At 56.0% G+C, this 17,554-nt stretch overlaps 1 protein-coding gene and 1 long non-coding RNA gene across 3 annotated transcripts; both read left to right on the top strand.

The window, feature by feature from the left end:
* Nucleotides 1-587: 587 nt before the first annotated feature.
* Nucleotides 588-7,338, top strand: LOC111769316 (uncharacterized). The gene is made up of 3 exons (XR_002802231.2): nt 588-861; nt 2,149-2,273; nt 5,038-7,338. It is a non-coding gene; the product is annotated as an uncharacterized lncRNA (long non-coding RNA).
* A 1,623-nt stretch (nt 7,339-8,961) lies between these two features.
* On the top strand, nt 8,962-16,790 carry CDKN1A (cyclin dependent kinase inhibitor 1A). Of its 2 annotated transcripts, none has more exons than XM_023624843.2 (3): nt 8,962-9,085; nt 13,274-13,726; nt 15,072-16,790. In XM_023624843.2, exons 2-3 carry the CDS (start codon nt 13,282-13,284, stop codon nt 15,119-15,121), a joined length of 495 nt encoding a protein of 164 aa, XP_023480611.1. In that variant the 5' UTR covers nt 8,962-9,085; nt 13,274-13,281; the 3' UTR covers nt 15,122-16,790. The 2 variants fall into 2 exon arrangements, with proteins under 2 accessions (XP_023480611.1, XP_023480612.1); XM_023624844.2 differs by having other exon boundaries at nt 8,979-9,085; nt 13,271-13,726.
* The last annotated feature ends 764 nt before the right edge of the window (nt 16,791-17,554 follow it).

A 17,554-nucleotide genomic window follows, 5' to 3' on the forward strand; every position in this document is an offset into this window, starting at 1 on the left:
ATCACTGTGCCTCTTTTGACTGTGAACCATGTGAATGTATTATCTCTGCAAAAAATAAATACAGGAAATTATGGAAAAACACAACTCTGCCCTTTTGACTAAACTACAAATAGAATTTTAAAGATTTTTGAAAAAATAAGTTACTGTGCTGCTGTTACTGATGCTGTCAAAGCAATTATTTGTCTTTCTGAGTCTGCTGATTTCAGCGTATCCTGTCCTCAGAGCCGCTTCATTTATTGAGCCCTGATTTGGGGGTCAAGAGATTTGTTTGAGTTTCCTAGGCCGAGTGCCGGGTAGGTCTCTCCGGGAGCGGAAGGTGGACCCCTGGCTTCAGCAGTGTGCTCCCCAGCCCCAGGCGATTTTTTTCCTGGTTGGTAATTGTTATTATTATTTTGAAAAATCAAGAACAATCATGCATAGCGAGTAGAAACAGGCTGGGTCAGCTGAAAAATGCCCACATGCTCCCACCCTGGGTCTCCGGGTGATATAATTAGCTGGTTTTATCCAGCGGTGAGTGGGTGGCTTGCTCCCCGGGCACCCAGCAAGGCCAGAGGATGATGCAATGAAAGGCAAGCCCGGGCAAGGCCAGGCCTGAACGGTGCTGGCCAGAGATGCTGAGGCGACGCGCTGGGGCGGGGAGAGGGCGGGATGGAAGCGGGGTGTTTCAGGGCTGAGGGGTGTGGGGGACCCAACTGCCCACCAGGCACAGCTGGGCTTCTGCTGCCTCAGCCTTGAGCTCCCAACCCCCCTTCCCCAAATCCTGGCTCCCTCCTCCCTTTCCCCATCCCCGCTTGGTGACAGAATCTATTCTTAGTTCTCTCATTCTCCTGAGATGCAAGGGTCTGCTGGGAGCTTCTAGAGGTGAGACCGGGGCCCTTGGCATGGACAGAGCCTGAGGCTGGCGGCCGGGGAGGTTTCCATTACCCGGGGAGGTTTTTCAAAAGACCCGTACACTTGCATAGCTGTCTGACCCTCACTCAGTTTTAATTCAGTAGGGTCAGATAGGGTCAGAAATTAGAATGTGTTTTTAAATTGTGTTAATTATTATCTGAGATAGTATTAACTATTTAAAAAAATATATGATGAGGCCTTGCACCCTGAGAGGCAGACTGTGCACAGCACAACTCCAGGGAGCGCTGTTCCCCCAGACTCGGATGCTGCTAATGGTGCCCTTGGAGGTGGGCAAGACGGTGGACCTGCTCCTCTCCCCAGAGACCACCACTGTCATTGTTTCTTGTTTCTTCTTCCAGAGAGAGCCCACATGCATGTTGGACCTGAGCAGTTTTTCAAAAGGGTTTTCCTCTCCTTCCCCTCCCTGTGTTGAGAATCACTGAGCTGGAGGGAGGAAGCTCTAGCAGGGAGTTCAGGCAGCTGCCAGGAGACAAAGGAGGACGACGCCCTCCCTGCAGTCTCACCAGAGCCAGCCCCCTCCCTCCACCCAGTCAGGGATGGGTCCCACGCACCCTGTCCAGACCCTGTCAGTCTCTGTATCTGCATTTTGGTCAACAAAAAGAGGCCGCCTTTTCTTAGTCATCCTCCTGGGCCCCCAGGCCGTTTTCAGACAGATTTGCTGAGTAAGGGATTTTCCTGCATTTCAGCCCCAAGACTTCCAGGCAGACTTTGATGTTGGCTAGTAAAAACAAAACAAAACAAAACAAGCTTGTGTATCAGAAAGGGGAAATTGGGTCCTGCTGTGTGACTTTAGGAAAGTCACACTGTCTCTTTGTGTCCTCGTTTCCTTCTATGGGAACTGGGGACATCACATCTCCCTCATTTTTTTTTAACCTCTCAGGAAGGTTGTAAGATCCTAGGCCTGAGAGCACCCATTTTATAGACGAAGATGTTGAGGCCCAAGCTCATGCAGCTCAGGGGTGGCACTGTTCTTGTGGCCAGGTCCAGAGACTGGGCGGGAAGAGCCCTTGTAGGGAGAGTAGGGAGGTGAACGGGGTCTCATCTCCCTCCCTCCCCTGCTGGGGCAGACAGCCAGTAGGTCACCACAAATCTGTGCCTGGACTCTCGCATCCAGGTGGGGACACATGACAAGTTCTCACTAACGGAATGTGGATAGGCAATGATGCGGGTCACCTCTGAGACGGGTGTGAAGAAATTCATATGCCTTCTTTATGCTCTTCTTTCTCTTTCCTCCAGCTGGAAGCAGAGCTCCTAGGGCCCTAGGATCTGGTGCAGCCTCAGGATGGAAGGCGCCTGAGTCCCTGAGTCAGTGCATGGAGGTCTGCCCCTCACCAACCAGAACACCTCAACTGTACTCACATGTGAGTGAGAAATAAACTTCTGTTGGGTTGTCACTGAAATTTGACAGTTTGTCTGTTACAATGGCTAGTGTCATCCTAACACAACCCCACTTTTCTCCCTAAGTCCCTCCCCGAGCTGTTTGCATGTACCCGAGAGGAGACACCAGCAAGTACCCCTCCCAGCAGGTGCAGGGCTGTCAGAAGCCACCGAGGTTGGGGAGGCAGAGGCATCCTCTCCACCCGGCCTCTGATTTTGGCTCTAGTGAGGCCACCAGCATTTGGGGCTTAGGGGTTGCAGCTGTTGCATTCCACAGCGTCTCTGGTGGCGTTATGCCTTGTGTGACGCTCAGAGCCATCCTAGGGAAGCAGAAAGAAGGACAAGCAGCTGATGGGGGTGGGGAGCAGAGGGGCCACAGCTAGAACCTTGAGTCTGCCCTGAGTCCCTGCCTGTGCCACCTCAGCCAAGGCCCACACCTTCTGGAGCCCCCACTTGCCCGTCTGTAATATGAGTCCAAACCACCTGTCCTGGATAGAGGAGGGCGGGGTGGGGAGGCTGAGGAGGCGGATAATGCCTCTGAAATCAGAGGATCCAAACCCAAGACCCTCAGAACGTTCACGTATGCTGGGGGTTTTTCTTGAGAGGCGCTTAAAGACAGTTTGTGAGGGAAGAAAAAAGTGAAGGAATGCATAATTCCTACTCTTTTGGAATCATCCAGAAGGCTGTTCCCAGCTAAAGGGCCTGGGATGAGGGGCGTCTTGGGGGCTTTGAAGGCCAGCTCAGGGCACTAACTCTGTGTCTGTGGGCAGTTCCTTTTGCCACCACATGTCTACTCTCAGGTGTCACAGTCTCTGAAATTCCACCATTAATGCTTCATTCCTTTGGATTCCTTTTTGGTCCTCTACAAAAATGCAAGCAATGATAATCCCAAACACGTGTTCTGGGCTTTATACTTGTTCCAATAACCCTGAAAAAGACCGACGGCAAGGCCCAAACACCTGGTGCGGGCGCTTCTCCATGCACTTTCCTTGAGGCGGGAAGGTGGTGAGCCGTTCTCCCCCTGGGCGGACATTCAGAGAAACTCCCGCACAGGTGCCCCAGAGACCCGGGAAGGAATCGTCACAGCAGCCCTGTGCATAGTAACACGGAACAGGAAATAACCAAGTGCCCTTGACAGGAGAAGGGGTTACTGGATGTTAAATAACAGTAAAGAGGATGGAGCCCTGTTTTAGTTATGCCTTGCTGCGTAACAAAACGTGTTCAAACGGAGGGGCAACCCCAGTCATTTGTGTGCTCACAATTCTGCCATTTGAGCGGGGCTCAGGAGGGGCTCGTCTCTACTCCACGTGGCTTCATCTGGGGACCCTCAACTGGGGCTGAAAGATCAGCTTTCACGATGGTCCGGCTCACACGCCGGCACGTTGATGCCGGCTGTCGGCCAGGGGATCAGCCGGGGCTATTGGGGGTGGGGGGCTGGGTTATCTCGGATGGCCTCTTCCCACGACTGCTCGCAGCACAGTGGTCTCACAGTAATCCAGCTCCTCAGAGCGGGGCTCAAGGCCCCCAGGAGTGGAAAAGCAGAAGTTGCTAGACCTTCTCAAGGCTTAGGCCTGGAATGGGCACAGGGTTACTTCTGTCCCATTCTATTGGCTAAAAGTGTCACAAGCCAGATGTATTTCAGGGGAGACGACTACGAAAGCGTGTGACCACCCAGAGGTGTACTTTCCTGGGTGTCACAGGCTTCCTCAACCTCCCTCCCAGCCATGCGGATCAACCTTGGGTAGGTCATACTGCAGAACAAATATCCTCTACGTTTCAGTGACGTCACACAAGGGTTCCTTCTTTCTCACACACAGATCCCACACGCTCTGCTCCACACAGACATTCAGGAACCCAGGCCGACGCAGGGCCACTGGGTGGAGGTGGGACCGTCTGGGACATGAGACTTCCCTTTTGCCACAGCTGCAGGGGACGACAATGCTGGAGAGTTTCACTCAGCCTCAGCCTGAAAGAGACAAATGTCACTTGTGCTCATATTTCATGAGCTAGAACTAGTCACATGACCCTATCTAGACTGCAAGGCTGGGAAATGTGGGAGAGCACGTGGGAAAACGGGTGAGCAATCCTGTCTTTGCCACAGGGGATAAAATTATTGAAAACAAGGGAAAGTTCAACGTAAAATTCAAGATGGTGTTTACTTCAGGGTGGGGGAGGAAGGGCCAGGATAGTAGGGGACCTCACAGGGAGGTGTCAGTGATCTGTAACGTTCTAGTTCTTGGGTTGAGGAGTGAGTGTTAATTATATTATTATATTTTTAATGAAAAGATGAGTGAATAAATAAAAGAGAGGGCCCAGAAGCAGTGGCACTAACGCCTCAGCTTGTGAGCCAAAGAGAGCCCTTCCATAACCGAGCTCTAGCTGAGGCTGCCGGGCCTCAAAGGTACAAATAAATAAGTGAATAAAATATGGGCTCATCCCCTCAGGTCCCAGCTCAGAGGATGTAGTGGGCATGTAAACCCAGCAGGCCAGCAAAGCACAGTGGCGTGGATCCCTCAGCAGGAGCTCTGGGAACCAGAGGGGGTCCCGAGAAGGCCTTCCCCCAAGGGGTCATGTAGGTTGGGTCACAAAGGATCAATAGGCGTTCAGCAGGTGGAGAAAGGAGTAGAGGTGGGGTGGGATGGTCAGGAACACTCATTCCAAGAAGGGGGAACAGTACGTGCACAGGCACAGAAAGCCCTTCACTCCTCAGGTGGCCTGTGTTCACGGCATTTCCTCACCACATTCTAGGCCCTAAACGATCTGATCGACTCATTCGCACCGTGCTGTGCCGTCCAGGAGTTCCTGCAGGAGCCGGGCACTCCTTCTCCGCACTGGCTGTTGGGAACGTTGGCTGCTGACGCTCCAGCTGAGTCCTCCTTCAGGACTCATCTTCAGATAAGGGAGCTCTTTTGGGCAAGGTCACGCCCCCCTCTACCCCAGGGGCAGCCACATCCAAAAGACTGGTGGAAACAGGAGTATAAAGGCCCAGCCCTCTCGCTTAAATCCAGGGAACTCTGGAGGACCAGTGCAGCTCCAGAGCTCCCTGTGGGGTCAGCTGAGGCCTGTCTAGGGCCTCCAGCGTCCATCACAGCCCGACTCCTCTCTCTGCCCAATCCAGTTTCCTTTATATGCCCACGGGGGTTGATTGCAAAGGCCCTCCCCAAGAAGCCTCCTTCAAGCAAGTCTGTACTTTAGAGTGTGTTTTCTGGGAAACCTACCTAAGATACCCACTAAAGTATAAATGATTACTCAGTTCCAAGGGATGTCTTCCCTGGGGGTGTTTGCATAGCAAGAATAATAGCTAACATTCATGGAGCAATTTCTATGTGCCAGGCACTGTGCTAAGCACTTTGCCTGTATCACCTTATTTAACGAGGAATAGAACTTACGCCAAAGGAATGAATTTCTAATGGTGAAATTTCAAGCTTAAGGAGGCTGGAAATGTTTATGTGGCACAAATTCTGTTACAAATTTCTCTGCCTCACGGTATTCTCAGTCCTGATCTTTGTACTGGCTGAGTAAAGCCCCCAGAAGTTCAGGATGCGGGCTCCCAATCTCATTCTTCCTCAAAAAAAAGCATTTTTTGTTCTGCTGAGGAAGATTCTCCCTGAGTTAACATCCATTGCCAATCCTCTTTTTTTTGCTTGAGGAAGATTAGCCCTGAGCTAACATCTGTACCAATCTTCCTCTATTTTTTTCATTTTGGGGGATACCTCCATAGCGTGGCTGGTGAGTGGAGTAGGTCTGCACCAGGGATCCGAACCCACAAATCTGGGCTGCCGAAGCGGGGTGTGCATAACCTTAACCACTCAGTCACGGGGCCGGGCCCAAGAAAGGCTTCTTCTGCTTAGTCACAAAATAATATTTCTGTTCTGCCTCTTTTCTGGGGTCTCAATTCTTGGAAGCCTGTGTGAAGGCTAATTCCTCTTAAAGCTGACTGCCACTGTTTGGGACTCCCCAGGGACTTTTCTGAGAAATGGTGACATTGTTCCCAGCACTTCCTCTCCCTTCCTAGGCACTCCTGCACCCACCACTGAGCCCTCCTCACATCCTCTGTCTTCAGGCTCAAACTTTCCCTCTTTCCTTTCCATCATCAGCTCCCTCCTGGGTGGGACTGACCTGGCCCCTCTGGTCCCCCAGGCTGAGCCTCGCTCCATCCCTAAGCCGCCTGCTTCCTGGGGAGCATGCCCGGGCAGCAGGCTGGGGCCCTGACTGGCTCTCTGGCCCTCGGGGACATGTCCCAACATGCTGAGCCCTGAGACTTAGAAGAGGCTGGGCTTGTCCTCGGGGCAGCCTGCTTTGGGGGAAGAGGAGGGTGGTAGGAGACAGAAGACCCCCCCCACCAGAGACCCCAGGGAGACCCCAGGGAGAGCTTGGTCTGAGTTTCTCTGAAAGGCTCTGTTCCGTGCACACATGTGTGTATGTGTGTGTGTGTGTGTGTGTCTTGTGTGTGACTTTAAAGAACCTGCTCCTTCCTTCCTTCAGGAGGACCTCCTCCTGAGGCAGGAGCCCTCCTTAAGGGCATGCCTAACTACACATTCAAGTGTATGTATGGTTGGAAAGAGTTTTTGTTTTTGTCTTTTTTTGAGGAAGATTAGCCCTGAACTAACTGCTGCCAATCCTCCTCTTTTTGCTGAGGAAGACTGGCCCTGAGCTCACATCTTTGCCCATCTTCCTCTACTTTATATGTGGGACACCTACCACAGCATGGTGTGCCAAGCGGTACCATGTCCGAACCCAGGATTCAAACCGGCGAACCCCAGGCCACCGAAACAGAACGTGTGCACTTAACTGCTGTGCCACCTGGCCGGCCCCAGAAAGTTGTTTCTTAAAGTACTGAAGTATTAGGCACTTAGTAGGTGCATAATAAATATTTGTTGAATTCTGTTGTGGTGGTGGCATTTAGCTAGAAGTTATATAAAAAAAAAAACCCTCTCACTTCCCAACAACAACAACAAAAAGAATTATTTCATTGTGAAGCTCAGTACCACAAAACTTTAAGTAATTCAATACAAGCTTTCATTAAAAATTTTTTTTTCCCAAAATAAACAGACAGACAATGTCAAGTCTATTTGAAACGCCTGAAAGCCAAGGGGATTCAAGGCAGGAGGAGGAGATGCCTGTGCTGCTGGACATTTGACACCCCAGCCTTTGGGTGGTGGGGGTGTGTGTGTTGGGGTGGAGAAAGGAGCTGGGGAGGAGGGGCTGCCCCGGGGGTCCTGGCCTTTTTGAGGCCCTCCTGAGGTTGGGCTGCAATCCCAGCAGACTCCAACATGAGGCATGCCGGGGTCAGGTGCTGTGCCCTCCTGCCCTCCCCCGGCTGCATCCCCGCAGTAACGGAGGAGCCTGTGCTCGAGGTCAGCTGCCTTAGAGGAAGGAGACCGGGCATGTCTGGGCAGAGGTTTCAGACACCCCATGGCCCTCGATGTCAGCAATTGCAGCCGCTCCGCTCCAAGCCTCAAGTCCGTTTTCTAGTGGGAATTCTGTTCAGATTAACGCTCTGCTCTCTGCAATTTTTTAAGAGCAGAAACTGCAAATGTTTTGGGTAAAGGAAAGAGGCAACGGTCGGGGGCACTGGGGGCAGGGGGTGTGGAGGTAGGCAGGAGCTGATGGGCGCTTCACTGGCCTCTGTGTCTGTCAAGAGCATCAGTGGACATTTCCAGAATTGTCCTTCGTCAATGTCACCTCAGCAAGCTGCCTGGAAATGAGGGGTGCTGGCTGTGTCCCCCGTTCTCGTGTTTCTAGAGCCACTGAAATAGAAAAGGCAAGAAGCAGAGGGCTCTGGGTGAGAGGCAAAAGCCCTCTGTGCCAACCATAGCCATTTATTTGCTGTGTGACCTGAGTCAGGTCAATGAACTTCTCTGAGCCTCAGTTTCCCCAGCAGTGTATGTGGGCTGTGTGGGGAATATTCAGGAGCTAGCTCATCAGATCCTTCTCTCCTTCCCAGCTATCAAATCAAATCACAGTCACATCAAATGCAGTCACAGAGGTTTCATCTGTCGAGGTGAGACAGAGCTGGGTGTGGGGAGGAGGAGGCAGCAAGAGCTTGGTTCAAGGTCCCATTTCCCCTGGAGACCACATTGGCCCTTTCTGGGAACTGTCCCCAATTCCCTCTTTTTGCGAAGCATTTGACAAGCAATAACCTTGCATCCCTTTAGTTCTGAGGGCCTCAGTTTCCTCGTCGGTGAAATAAAGCGGATTGAATCCGGTTCAGGCCTCCACGATGCTTTGCGCGGCTGTCTGCGCGCCCCAGCTGCTTGGGGGGAGAGCTTGTCTGGGGACGGATCCGTGGGAACAGCGCTGGTCTAGTGGGGCTTTTCTGGGAAAGGCAAAGTGAGACGCATCATTTTTATTATTTAAGGATTTTCATTTATGAAGGTCACCCCTGGTCTTTTCAGCTGCTTTGGGTAAATCCTTGCTCACAGTCGGTCCGCAGCGGTCCAGAGACGGGCACATCCTAGCAAGGACGTCCCTTCCTGGGGAGCGCCAACTCACTCCCCAACTGAAAAAACCCCAGATTTGTGGCTTGGTCCGTGGGGAAGTGTGTCAAGCGCACACCCAGGCGCGGTGGGGGGGCGGCAGCACGCGCCGGTGGCACCCGCGCGCCGAGCCGGTGGAGCGCGGCCAGGGGGAGCGGCCGCCGGCCGGGGCGGGCCGGGCGCGGGGGGCGGAGCCAGGCCTTTTTATTGGGGCTGCGCCGGCGGCGCCAGCGGAGGTGTGAGCGGCGGCCGCGGTCGGTGGCTCGGAGGACCCAGCCGGGCGCGGATTCACGGAGACCCCGAGACCCTGAGAGGAGGTGAGGGAGCCGTGGGGGCTGGAGCGGACCCCAGGGGGGCGGCTGGGAGCCCAGCGGAGCGTGGCGGCGTGTCCGTGTGTGTGCGTCCGCGGGGACGCGGGTGTCCGGGGGTGTGTGCCGGGTTCGCAGGTGAATGACGCGCGTGGGTCTGCGCGTGGGTCTCGGTTTTGCGCACACGGGTGTCTGTAAGCGCGCGTGTGATGGCGTCGGGATGTGTCGGGCGGGGAGCACAGAACGAGGGACCCCTGCCACGCTCGCGTCCCCTTGAAACCCAGCCGGCCCGAGGGAAGGCGTGGGCCCTCCGCCCCCGGAGCTCTCCGCCCGCGCCGTTGCGCCCAGGTCCCCCTCGCGCCCGCCCGCGGCGCGGGCAGGACACCCCGGTCCGCCGAGGGTCCGGGAGGGGCGGGGAGCGCCGGGCCGAGCAGGTTCATCCGGGAGCCGCTCCCGGGCGGCTCTCGGACCCGATCGGTGCCGCCCCGGCCCGGCCCCCTGAGGTCTGGGTCCTCGACGCCGCCGTGTCCGCCACCCGCCTGGGTGCTGAGGTCAGCGCGGGCTGTGTCCCCGGCCCTTGGGAACGTGTCGAGACACGTCCCTTAAGGGCAAGCGAGGAGGTGACTCACGGTGACAAGGGGACCCCAGGGAACGGGCCGAGTGAGGTCAGAACCCCGCCCGGGCTCGGGGACAGTGGCGACCCAGAAGTCGCCTTCCCTGCCCCTCTGCGCCTTGTTCCCCCATAGACACAGTGACCTATCTGGCTGGCACAGAGTGTTCCCAGGGAAGCCCGGACACCGGGAGGTCCAGGACCGGGTGTCCGGTCCCCGCCCCGCGGCGCGCCCTCGGGCACTCGGAGCCGCGGCCCCGCGCTGAGTGGGCTCGCGCCCGCCGGTCAGCTCAGTAGTCCGCCTACCTCTCTCCCGCCCCCGGGAGCCCCGGGCCGGGCCTGCGCTGGGGTCGCCGATGGACTCCGGGGCGCGCAGCCCCCGCCGGGCCGGGAGGGGGGAGGGGTCGTATCTTTGAGGGGTGGGGCTTCAGGGGGCGCGACGCTGCTCGGGGCCTCTGTGGGCTGCGTACCCGGCCCGGGCGCCCCCACCCTGGTGGAGATCCCCCCTCCGAGGGCGGCTGGACTGGGCGGAGCAGGAGGGGGAGTCGCCCTTCGGGCGCGGCTGCCCCGCGCGGACCACAGCGCGTCCGCCCGGCCGCGGGCCTCGGGGGACCCCGGCGCCCTGCTCGCGGGGGAGAGAATCTTGGAACTGGTTTGGCACTTCAGGGCGCCCGGGCAGCTCCCCCGATCCTCCCCTCCCTCCACGTCGCGTTTCGGGGAGGACTTTCGAGCGGTTTTGTTTTCCTTGCTCCCGTCTATTTTTATTTTCCAGGGGTCTGACTCATCCCGTGCTTTGGGCGTGGAGATAAGGTGGAGGGACCAGATCCCTGCGCGCCTGTGCGTGCGGGGGGTGTGTGTGCGCGCGCGCGTGTGTGCGTGTCACGGAGACGGCGCGAGAGCGCGCGGTTACCCAACCGTGGCGGGGGTTTCGGGAGCGGGGCTGGCTCAGCGTGACGTGTTCGCGGCCCCCAGGCCCCCTCCCGCTCTCCCCCTCCCCACCCGGGGTGACGCGCAGCCGGAGTGGAAGCGAAGTTTTGGCGGGCGGGCGCTTTACAGGAAACTGACTCATCGCGACTCCCTGCCCCTGTCCCCGGCCCGGCCCGCGCGCCTCCGCCCTGCGCGCGATTTCCTGGAGACCGGCGCCCCCTGGCGGCCGGCGCGAGCGCCCACACGCCGTCCCGCGCCCCGCCGAGAGGACCCCACTGGCTCCACGGTGTCCGCCGAGGGCTCGCTGCTTCCTTGGGGGTTAAAATATGCTTGGCGTCTGAGGCACAGAGGCCTACAAAGGAAGCCACTCTCAGTGACTTGTTTGTGAAACATCTTTGTGTTTCTGAGTTTGCTCTGAGCTGGCAGTTCTGGCAGTGGGCGCGAGAGCAGATTTTGATGGGGGGCCTATGAGAGCCGCAAGGGAGGAGGTGGTGCAAGGAGAGAGGGCTCCTGCCTGGAGGCCGGTCCCCTGGAATAGCCAGCTCCCGGAGAATGTCCCAGACACATGAGGCACTGAGACCCACAGTGTCCATGTCACCCACCCTGTGTGTCCTCTCTTGGCGGGCACCCCGAGAGCGCCCATCTGGGGAACTGCCGAAGGCTTATTTAAATCCTCTTGAATTTGAATTAAGTTGGTCTGGGGACGGAGGGGCCTATCAATCTATATTTTGAAAAAGCTTCCCAAGTGATTCTGCTGGGCGTCTCTGGTTAAGAAACCACGAAGTTAGAGAGTGTGCTGGGCTCAACACCAGAGCACAGAACCCAGGGCAGATAGGCCTGGCTTCAAATCCTGGCTGTGCCACTTGCGAGCTGTGTGACCTTGGGCAAATTACGTAACTTCTCTGAGCCTTGGTTACCTCTTCTGTAAAAAAGAACGAGTATACCCACTTTTTAGGAAAATTCATATTTGTAAACTTCTTAGAACAGCCCTTGGCACATAAAAATACATAAGTAAATATCAACCGTCGCCCTGAAGAGAGTGGACAAAGGTTATTTTAGGGCTCTGCCCACTGTACTGGGTGACCCCTCCATGAAGCAGTGGCCTTTGGCCTTTTGAGCTGTGTGGCTTGGGGACAAGTCTCATATCTGTTTGAACTCCTGGCCCTTAAACTTGGTGTAAGGTCACCTGGTGCCTGTGCTCCCTGTCAGCTGAGACCATGGGCTCCACTCAGTGTGCGAGGTGGAGTGGGGAGGGTAGGTGTGGCTCGGGGCCAGGGCTTCCTGCCCCAGGAGGCCACTCAGCACAGCTTTCCCCGTCAGAGCCTGCAAATCCGGACTTGTCCCCAGGAAAACCCAGTCCTTGCTAAGGGGGAGCCAGGCCAGAGCAGGGCAGGTGGGTGCCAGCCTCGCTCGTGGGCACGCTCCCCTCCCTCTCCTGAGGTGGGAGGGGAGGAACCGGGCAAACCGGATGCCTTTCATTTTCTTCCCCTGCAAAACTTGGATGCAGGCACACGGGCAGGGGCTTTGAGGTTGTCTAGACGTCTGTCACCTGATGTGCCTGGCAGGATGTGGCCCAGCCTGGGAGAAATCGTGGCCCTGCCCTGCCCCACCCAGCTCCTCCTCACCCCCAGGCCGCCGCCTGATGACATCCTTGGGAAAGGCCCTCGGCCCCCAGCACCTGTCAGCTGCTGTCTGAGGAGGGTGGTGGCCCCGGGAGTGCTGGGGAGGAGGCCCAGCCGGAACTGAAGGCGGAGTTCTGCCGCCTGTGTTTTCCCAGGACTTCTGTAAACCAGGGGCCCCTCCGGGCACGTTAACGCCATTAGCTCAGTCGGTGCTCACATCTGTCCTCTGAGACATTCGCTCTTCCTGTCTCCATTTTACGGTTATGGAAAATAGAGCCCAGAGAAGTTAAGCCCTTTCTCCAGGGTCACCCAGCAGAGCCTGGGTTCCAATCCAGGCAGAGCTCACAAGACACAGCCTCTCAACTCTTCCATCCGCCTTGCTTGGAGGGACGCCCCAACAATGGCTTGAGCTTGCTTCCTCACCCACGCTCTTTAAACCTTCACACAACCCTGCTTTACAGATGAGGAAACTGAGGCCCAGAGACATTAAGTGGCTTTTTAAGTGGCAGAACTAGCAATAGAACCCAGGTGTTTTTTGCCCCAAAGTCTGGATACTTTTGAGATGCAGAGCAGGGTCACCCCACATGGGCATCAGGTGGCTGGAGGACCTGTCAGCCTGTCCGTTCATTTGGGAACTGACCTGCTGGACCCTGGCAATTCACACCTACGAGCTTGGGGCATTCACACCCAGGAGGGACACCTCGGGCGCAAACAAATTGATTTTAGCTGATAAGACCGGCAAACAAGCAGGCCCCTGATCCTGCTGTCGCAGTAGCCTTGCCTTTGTTGACACAGCTTGCCCTTGAGCTTCCTCAGTGACCTTGGGGTGCCAGGCTGGCTGAACTCTGCCCCTGCCCAGTGTCTCTGGGGAGGGGGGAGCCTGTGGGGAGGAGATGATGGGAAATCAGCTGGAAGGAGCCGGAGAGACCCTGTGATCATGCTCTCCTGGGAGGACCTCACCTGAGGTCGCACAGAAAAGCCCGGCCTGGGGAGGGAGGGTCGTTTCCCGAGTGACCTGGGTCCCCTGTGTCTCAGCAGCAGGCGCCATGTCGGAGCCGGCCAGGGATGCTCGTCCGATCCCGCGTGGCAGCAAGGCCTGCCGCCGCCTCTTCGGCCCGGTGGACGGCGAGCAGCTGCGCCGAGACTGTGACGCGCTGATGGCCAGCTGCGCACAGGAGGCCCGGGAGCGATGGAACTTCGATTTTGTCACCGAGACACCGCTGGAGGGCGACTTCGCCTGGGAGCGCGTGCGGGGCCTCGGCCTGCCCAAGCTCTACCTGTCCCCGGGGCCCCGGGGGGGCCGGGACGACCTGAGAGGGGGCAAGCGGCCCAGCACGTCGCCTGCCCTGCTGCAGGGGACAGCCGAGGAGGACCACGTGGACCTGTCGCTGTCCTGTACCCTCCTGCCTCACCCCCCTGAGCGGCCTGAGGGGTCCCCGGGGGAGCCTGGCACCTCTCAGGGCCGAAAACGGCGGCAGACCATCATGACAGGTGAGGACAGGTGCAGGGAAGGACACTGCAAGGGACCAAGGCTCTCAGAATTCATGGTGCAGGGGCTAACCTCTCTGGTCCAGCTTGCTCATCAGGCAGAGGGGGAAACAGGCCCAGAGAGGGGAAGCGATTTGCCTGGGGTCACACAGCAAGCCTGCAGTCAAGACCAACTAGCAAGCATTTATTGGGAACATTCATTATATGCCAGGCCCTTTGCTAAGTTTCTAAGTGGATTTTGTTTAGTCCTCATAGCAATCCTGTACCAAAGGACATTCTTGCCCCCCTTTTATAGGCAAGGAAACAAGGCTCAGAGAGCTGGAGTGATTTGCCTAAGGTCCCACAGTGAATTTGCAGTGGAGAGAAAACGAATAACAGTAATTTCCTGACTGTCCTGTCCCGTCTTAACTCCCCTTCCCATCACACACACACACACACACATACACATACGCACATGCACACACACACGCACACACGCCCCGTCCCCCTTCCCTGCCGATTTTGTTCTCTCTGGCACTTTTTTACTATGAACAGCTCCCTCCTTATCTTGATATTGTCCTTGTCCCCAGTAGGATCTTATCTCCACCAGAAAGGGGTCTGTATCTCTCTTGTTCGTTGCTGAATCCCTGGCACCTAGGATGGTGTCTGGCACATAGCAGGTGCTTGACCAATGGCGAATGAGTGATGCTGACGTTCGAGCATTGCTCTGCCGGGCCCTGGGCCAAAGTCTTCACAGAGAGCATTTTATGAATCCTTAGAGCATCACCCTGGCGTTGTCCCCGTTGTTTGGGTGAGGAAACTGAGGCTCAGAGATGCAGCCAGGACCCCACTGCAAATCTGCAGCTGAGTGAGAGCGAACAATAGTGATGATGATAATAATAACTAACATTTCCACGGCCCAGGCACTGAGCAGAACACTTTCACGGAGTATCTAAGGGAACTCCTAGAACAGCGTGGTCCAGTCGAGCTCGGCAATAATGCACATGTCCGGGGCCACGACCCCGTCAGCCGTTGAGCGCCTGACGTGTGGCAAGTGCAACTGAGGAACTGAATTTTCCCTTTTATTTGGTTTCTGTAAAGTTAAATAAGCTCGCTGGGCTAGCGGCTCCTGTCCTGGGGAGTGTGGCTTGGAGCCAGCCTGGGATGGAGGTCCCATCATCAGTCACATCTGTGAAGCTGGCAGGAGTCTCCGTAAACACCCCCTGGGAGACAGGGTGGAAGTGGCCAGAGCTGTCCCTGTGCTTGGCGACATGTCCCTTTGGCCTTAGGGTGGGGTCCCTGGCTGGCTGGGTGGCTCTGTTGCGCCTTTCTCCCCCCGGCCTGGCTGACTTCTGTTCTCTCTCCCCAGATTTCTATCACTCCAAACGCCGCCGGATCTTCTCCAAGAGGAAGCCCTAACCTTGCGCTCCTGGAAGCATGGGGCTCCCGTGGGCCCCTGCCCCATCTTTGGCCTTGGTCCTTCAGTTTGTGTGTCTTAATTATTATTTGTGTTTTAACTTAAATTCCCCCCCATGTACATACTCTGCTTGCCACCCCCGACCCCAGCCTCTGGCATTCTAATTATTTAAAAAAACATTAGACAGCAGAATGATAGGCTGATTAGAGGGCTAGGTATTTTTATTATGCAATTATTTAAAACCCCCTCATCCTCTGCTCTCCGTTTCCTCTCTCCCCAAGTCAGGCGGGGCTGGCATGACCCTCAGCCGCTGGGGGCTGCTCTCCAGAGGGGCCTGGCTCCCTCGGCTCACTATCTCCTGGGCTTTATAAGGTTCTGCCCCTTTCCTGCATCCTCAGATCTGAATTCCTTACAATTTGAGAAGTAGACAGATAGCACTTTGAAGGGGGCCCAGCAGAGTGGGGGCGTCATCAAGACTTTGGAGTGCCCTTGCCTCCTCTAAGGTGGGCAGGGTGACCTTGAAGTGGGCACAGCCTAGGACATGGCTGGGGACTTGGCACCCTCCTGGCCCCTGACCCCCCACTCTGTCCTGTGAAGCCTGGGGTAGGTAGGGTCCCGTAGCAAGCCGCCCCGCCTCCCCGCCCGCCCCTCTGCCGCCCACAGGGTAGCCAGCCTCAGTGTTGGGCCTCTACCCTGTTGGCTTCCTCTGCACTTTTCGAGGAGCCCAGGTGCCCCTCTTTTTTTTTTTCTGTTTGAGGAAGATTCGCCCTGAGCTAACATCTGTGCTAATCTTCCTCCACTTTGTATGTGGGTCGCCGCAACAGCATGGCTGAAAGGTAGTGTAGGTCCACAGTTGGGATCCAAACCTGTGAACCCAGGCTGCTGAAGTGGCGTGTGCCAGACTCGACCACTGCACTACAGGGCTGGCCCCCCAGATGCCTCTTTTCAAGCTGGGCTCTCCCCTCCCCCTCTGCTCCTCCCCTCTCCCCCCGTCCTTTCGCTCCAGTACCCTCTCAGCCCTGGATGGCAGCTCTGGGGTGCCTGTCCCCCCAGCTCGGTGGACTGGAAGGGAGGGCCGTGCTCAAAGCAGGGCTCTCCAGTTCTCCCTCAGGCAGCTCGAGCAGCGACCGCCTGCTCCTCCTGGCTCGCGGGGTAGGGGTCCTGGGTGGTTGGACAGGCCTCCTTGAGAGGGGAGCTCTCTGTGTTAGGGGTTTGTGTGGGGGCAAGCAGATTTTTCTAGGAGGGAGAGGGTGCCCTCAGCCCCTGGACCTCATCCAAGGCCCTTCCCATCTGCCCCACCCTCCCCCGTGTTGTTGCACTTTGAAAAGCAGCTGAACAAGGAGTCAGATGTTTGAAGATGGCGGGAGGAGAGGCTGTGGCTGGGGCACACCAATGGGCCACTCTGGGCCCGGGAGTTGGGCGCTATTGTCTTTCCTGGCCCTGAACATGGAGCCCCTGACTCCAGACAGCTTCCAGCTCCCGTCACATCCTGGCCTGGACTGTTTTCTCCTGGCTCCTCGTGTGTCCTGGTTCTCCCGTCTCCACCTAGACTGTAAGCCTCTCAAGGGCAGGGACCACGTCCTGTACTGCTCTGTCTCCTTTACAGCCTCTCCCCCAGTGCTGGTATACAGCAGGTGCTCAATAAATATTTCGTGATAACTTTCCTTGTAATAGTATTGTTGTGGTCAATATATTTCGTCATTCATAAGAACAAGTAGGTGGAGGGTTTTTTTTATTGTTTTTATAATTTTAAAAGTTAAGCATGTAAATTTAAACACAGAAAGCAAACAGAAAGACCATGAGGCAAAAAAGACGAACAAGGAGGGGCTGGCCCCGTGGCCGAGTGGTTGGGTTCGCGCGCTCCGCTGCAGGCGGCCCAGTGTTTCGTTGGTTCGAATCCAGGGCGCGGACATGGCACTGCTCATCGGACCGTGCTGAGGCGGCGTCCCACATGCCACAGCTAGAGGAACCCACAACGAAGGATACACAACTATGTGCCGGGGGGTGTTGGGGAGAAAAAGGAAAAAATAAAATCTTTAAAAAAAAAAAAAAAAACGAACAAGGAAACAAAAACAAGAAATCATCACAGCTTTGCAAAGATCGCCAACTGTCAATATTTTGGTTTGTTGCATTCTTTTTTAGTAAAGAATATATCATAGCTTGACATCATTAGTCATCAAGTAAATGCAAATTAAAACCACAATAAGATACCACCGAGTACCTACCAGAACCACTAAGATGAAAAAAACTGACGATGCCATGTGTGGGCGAGGGTATGGAGCAGCTGCAATTTTTAGACCTTGTTGGTGGAAGTATAAAATATTTCAACGACTTTGCAAAAACCGTTTAGCAATAGCTTCTAAAGATGCCTCCCCTCGTGCCCACTGCATGACCCAGGGATGCCATACCTAGGTTTGTTCTCAAGAGAAATGAGT

The sequence above is a fragment of the Equus caballus genome, chromosome 20 (genome assembly GCF_041296265.1).
Source record: "Equus caballus isolate H_3958 breed thoroughbred chromosome 20, TB-T2T, whole genome shotgun sequence".
NCBI lineage: Eukaryota > Metazoa > Chordata > Mammalia > Perissodactyla > Equidae > Equus > Equus caballus.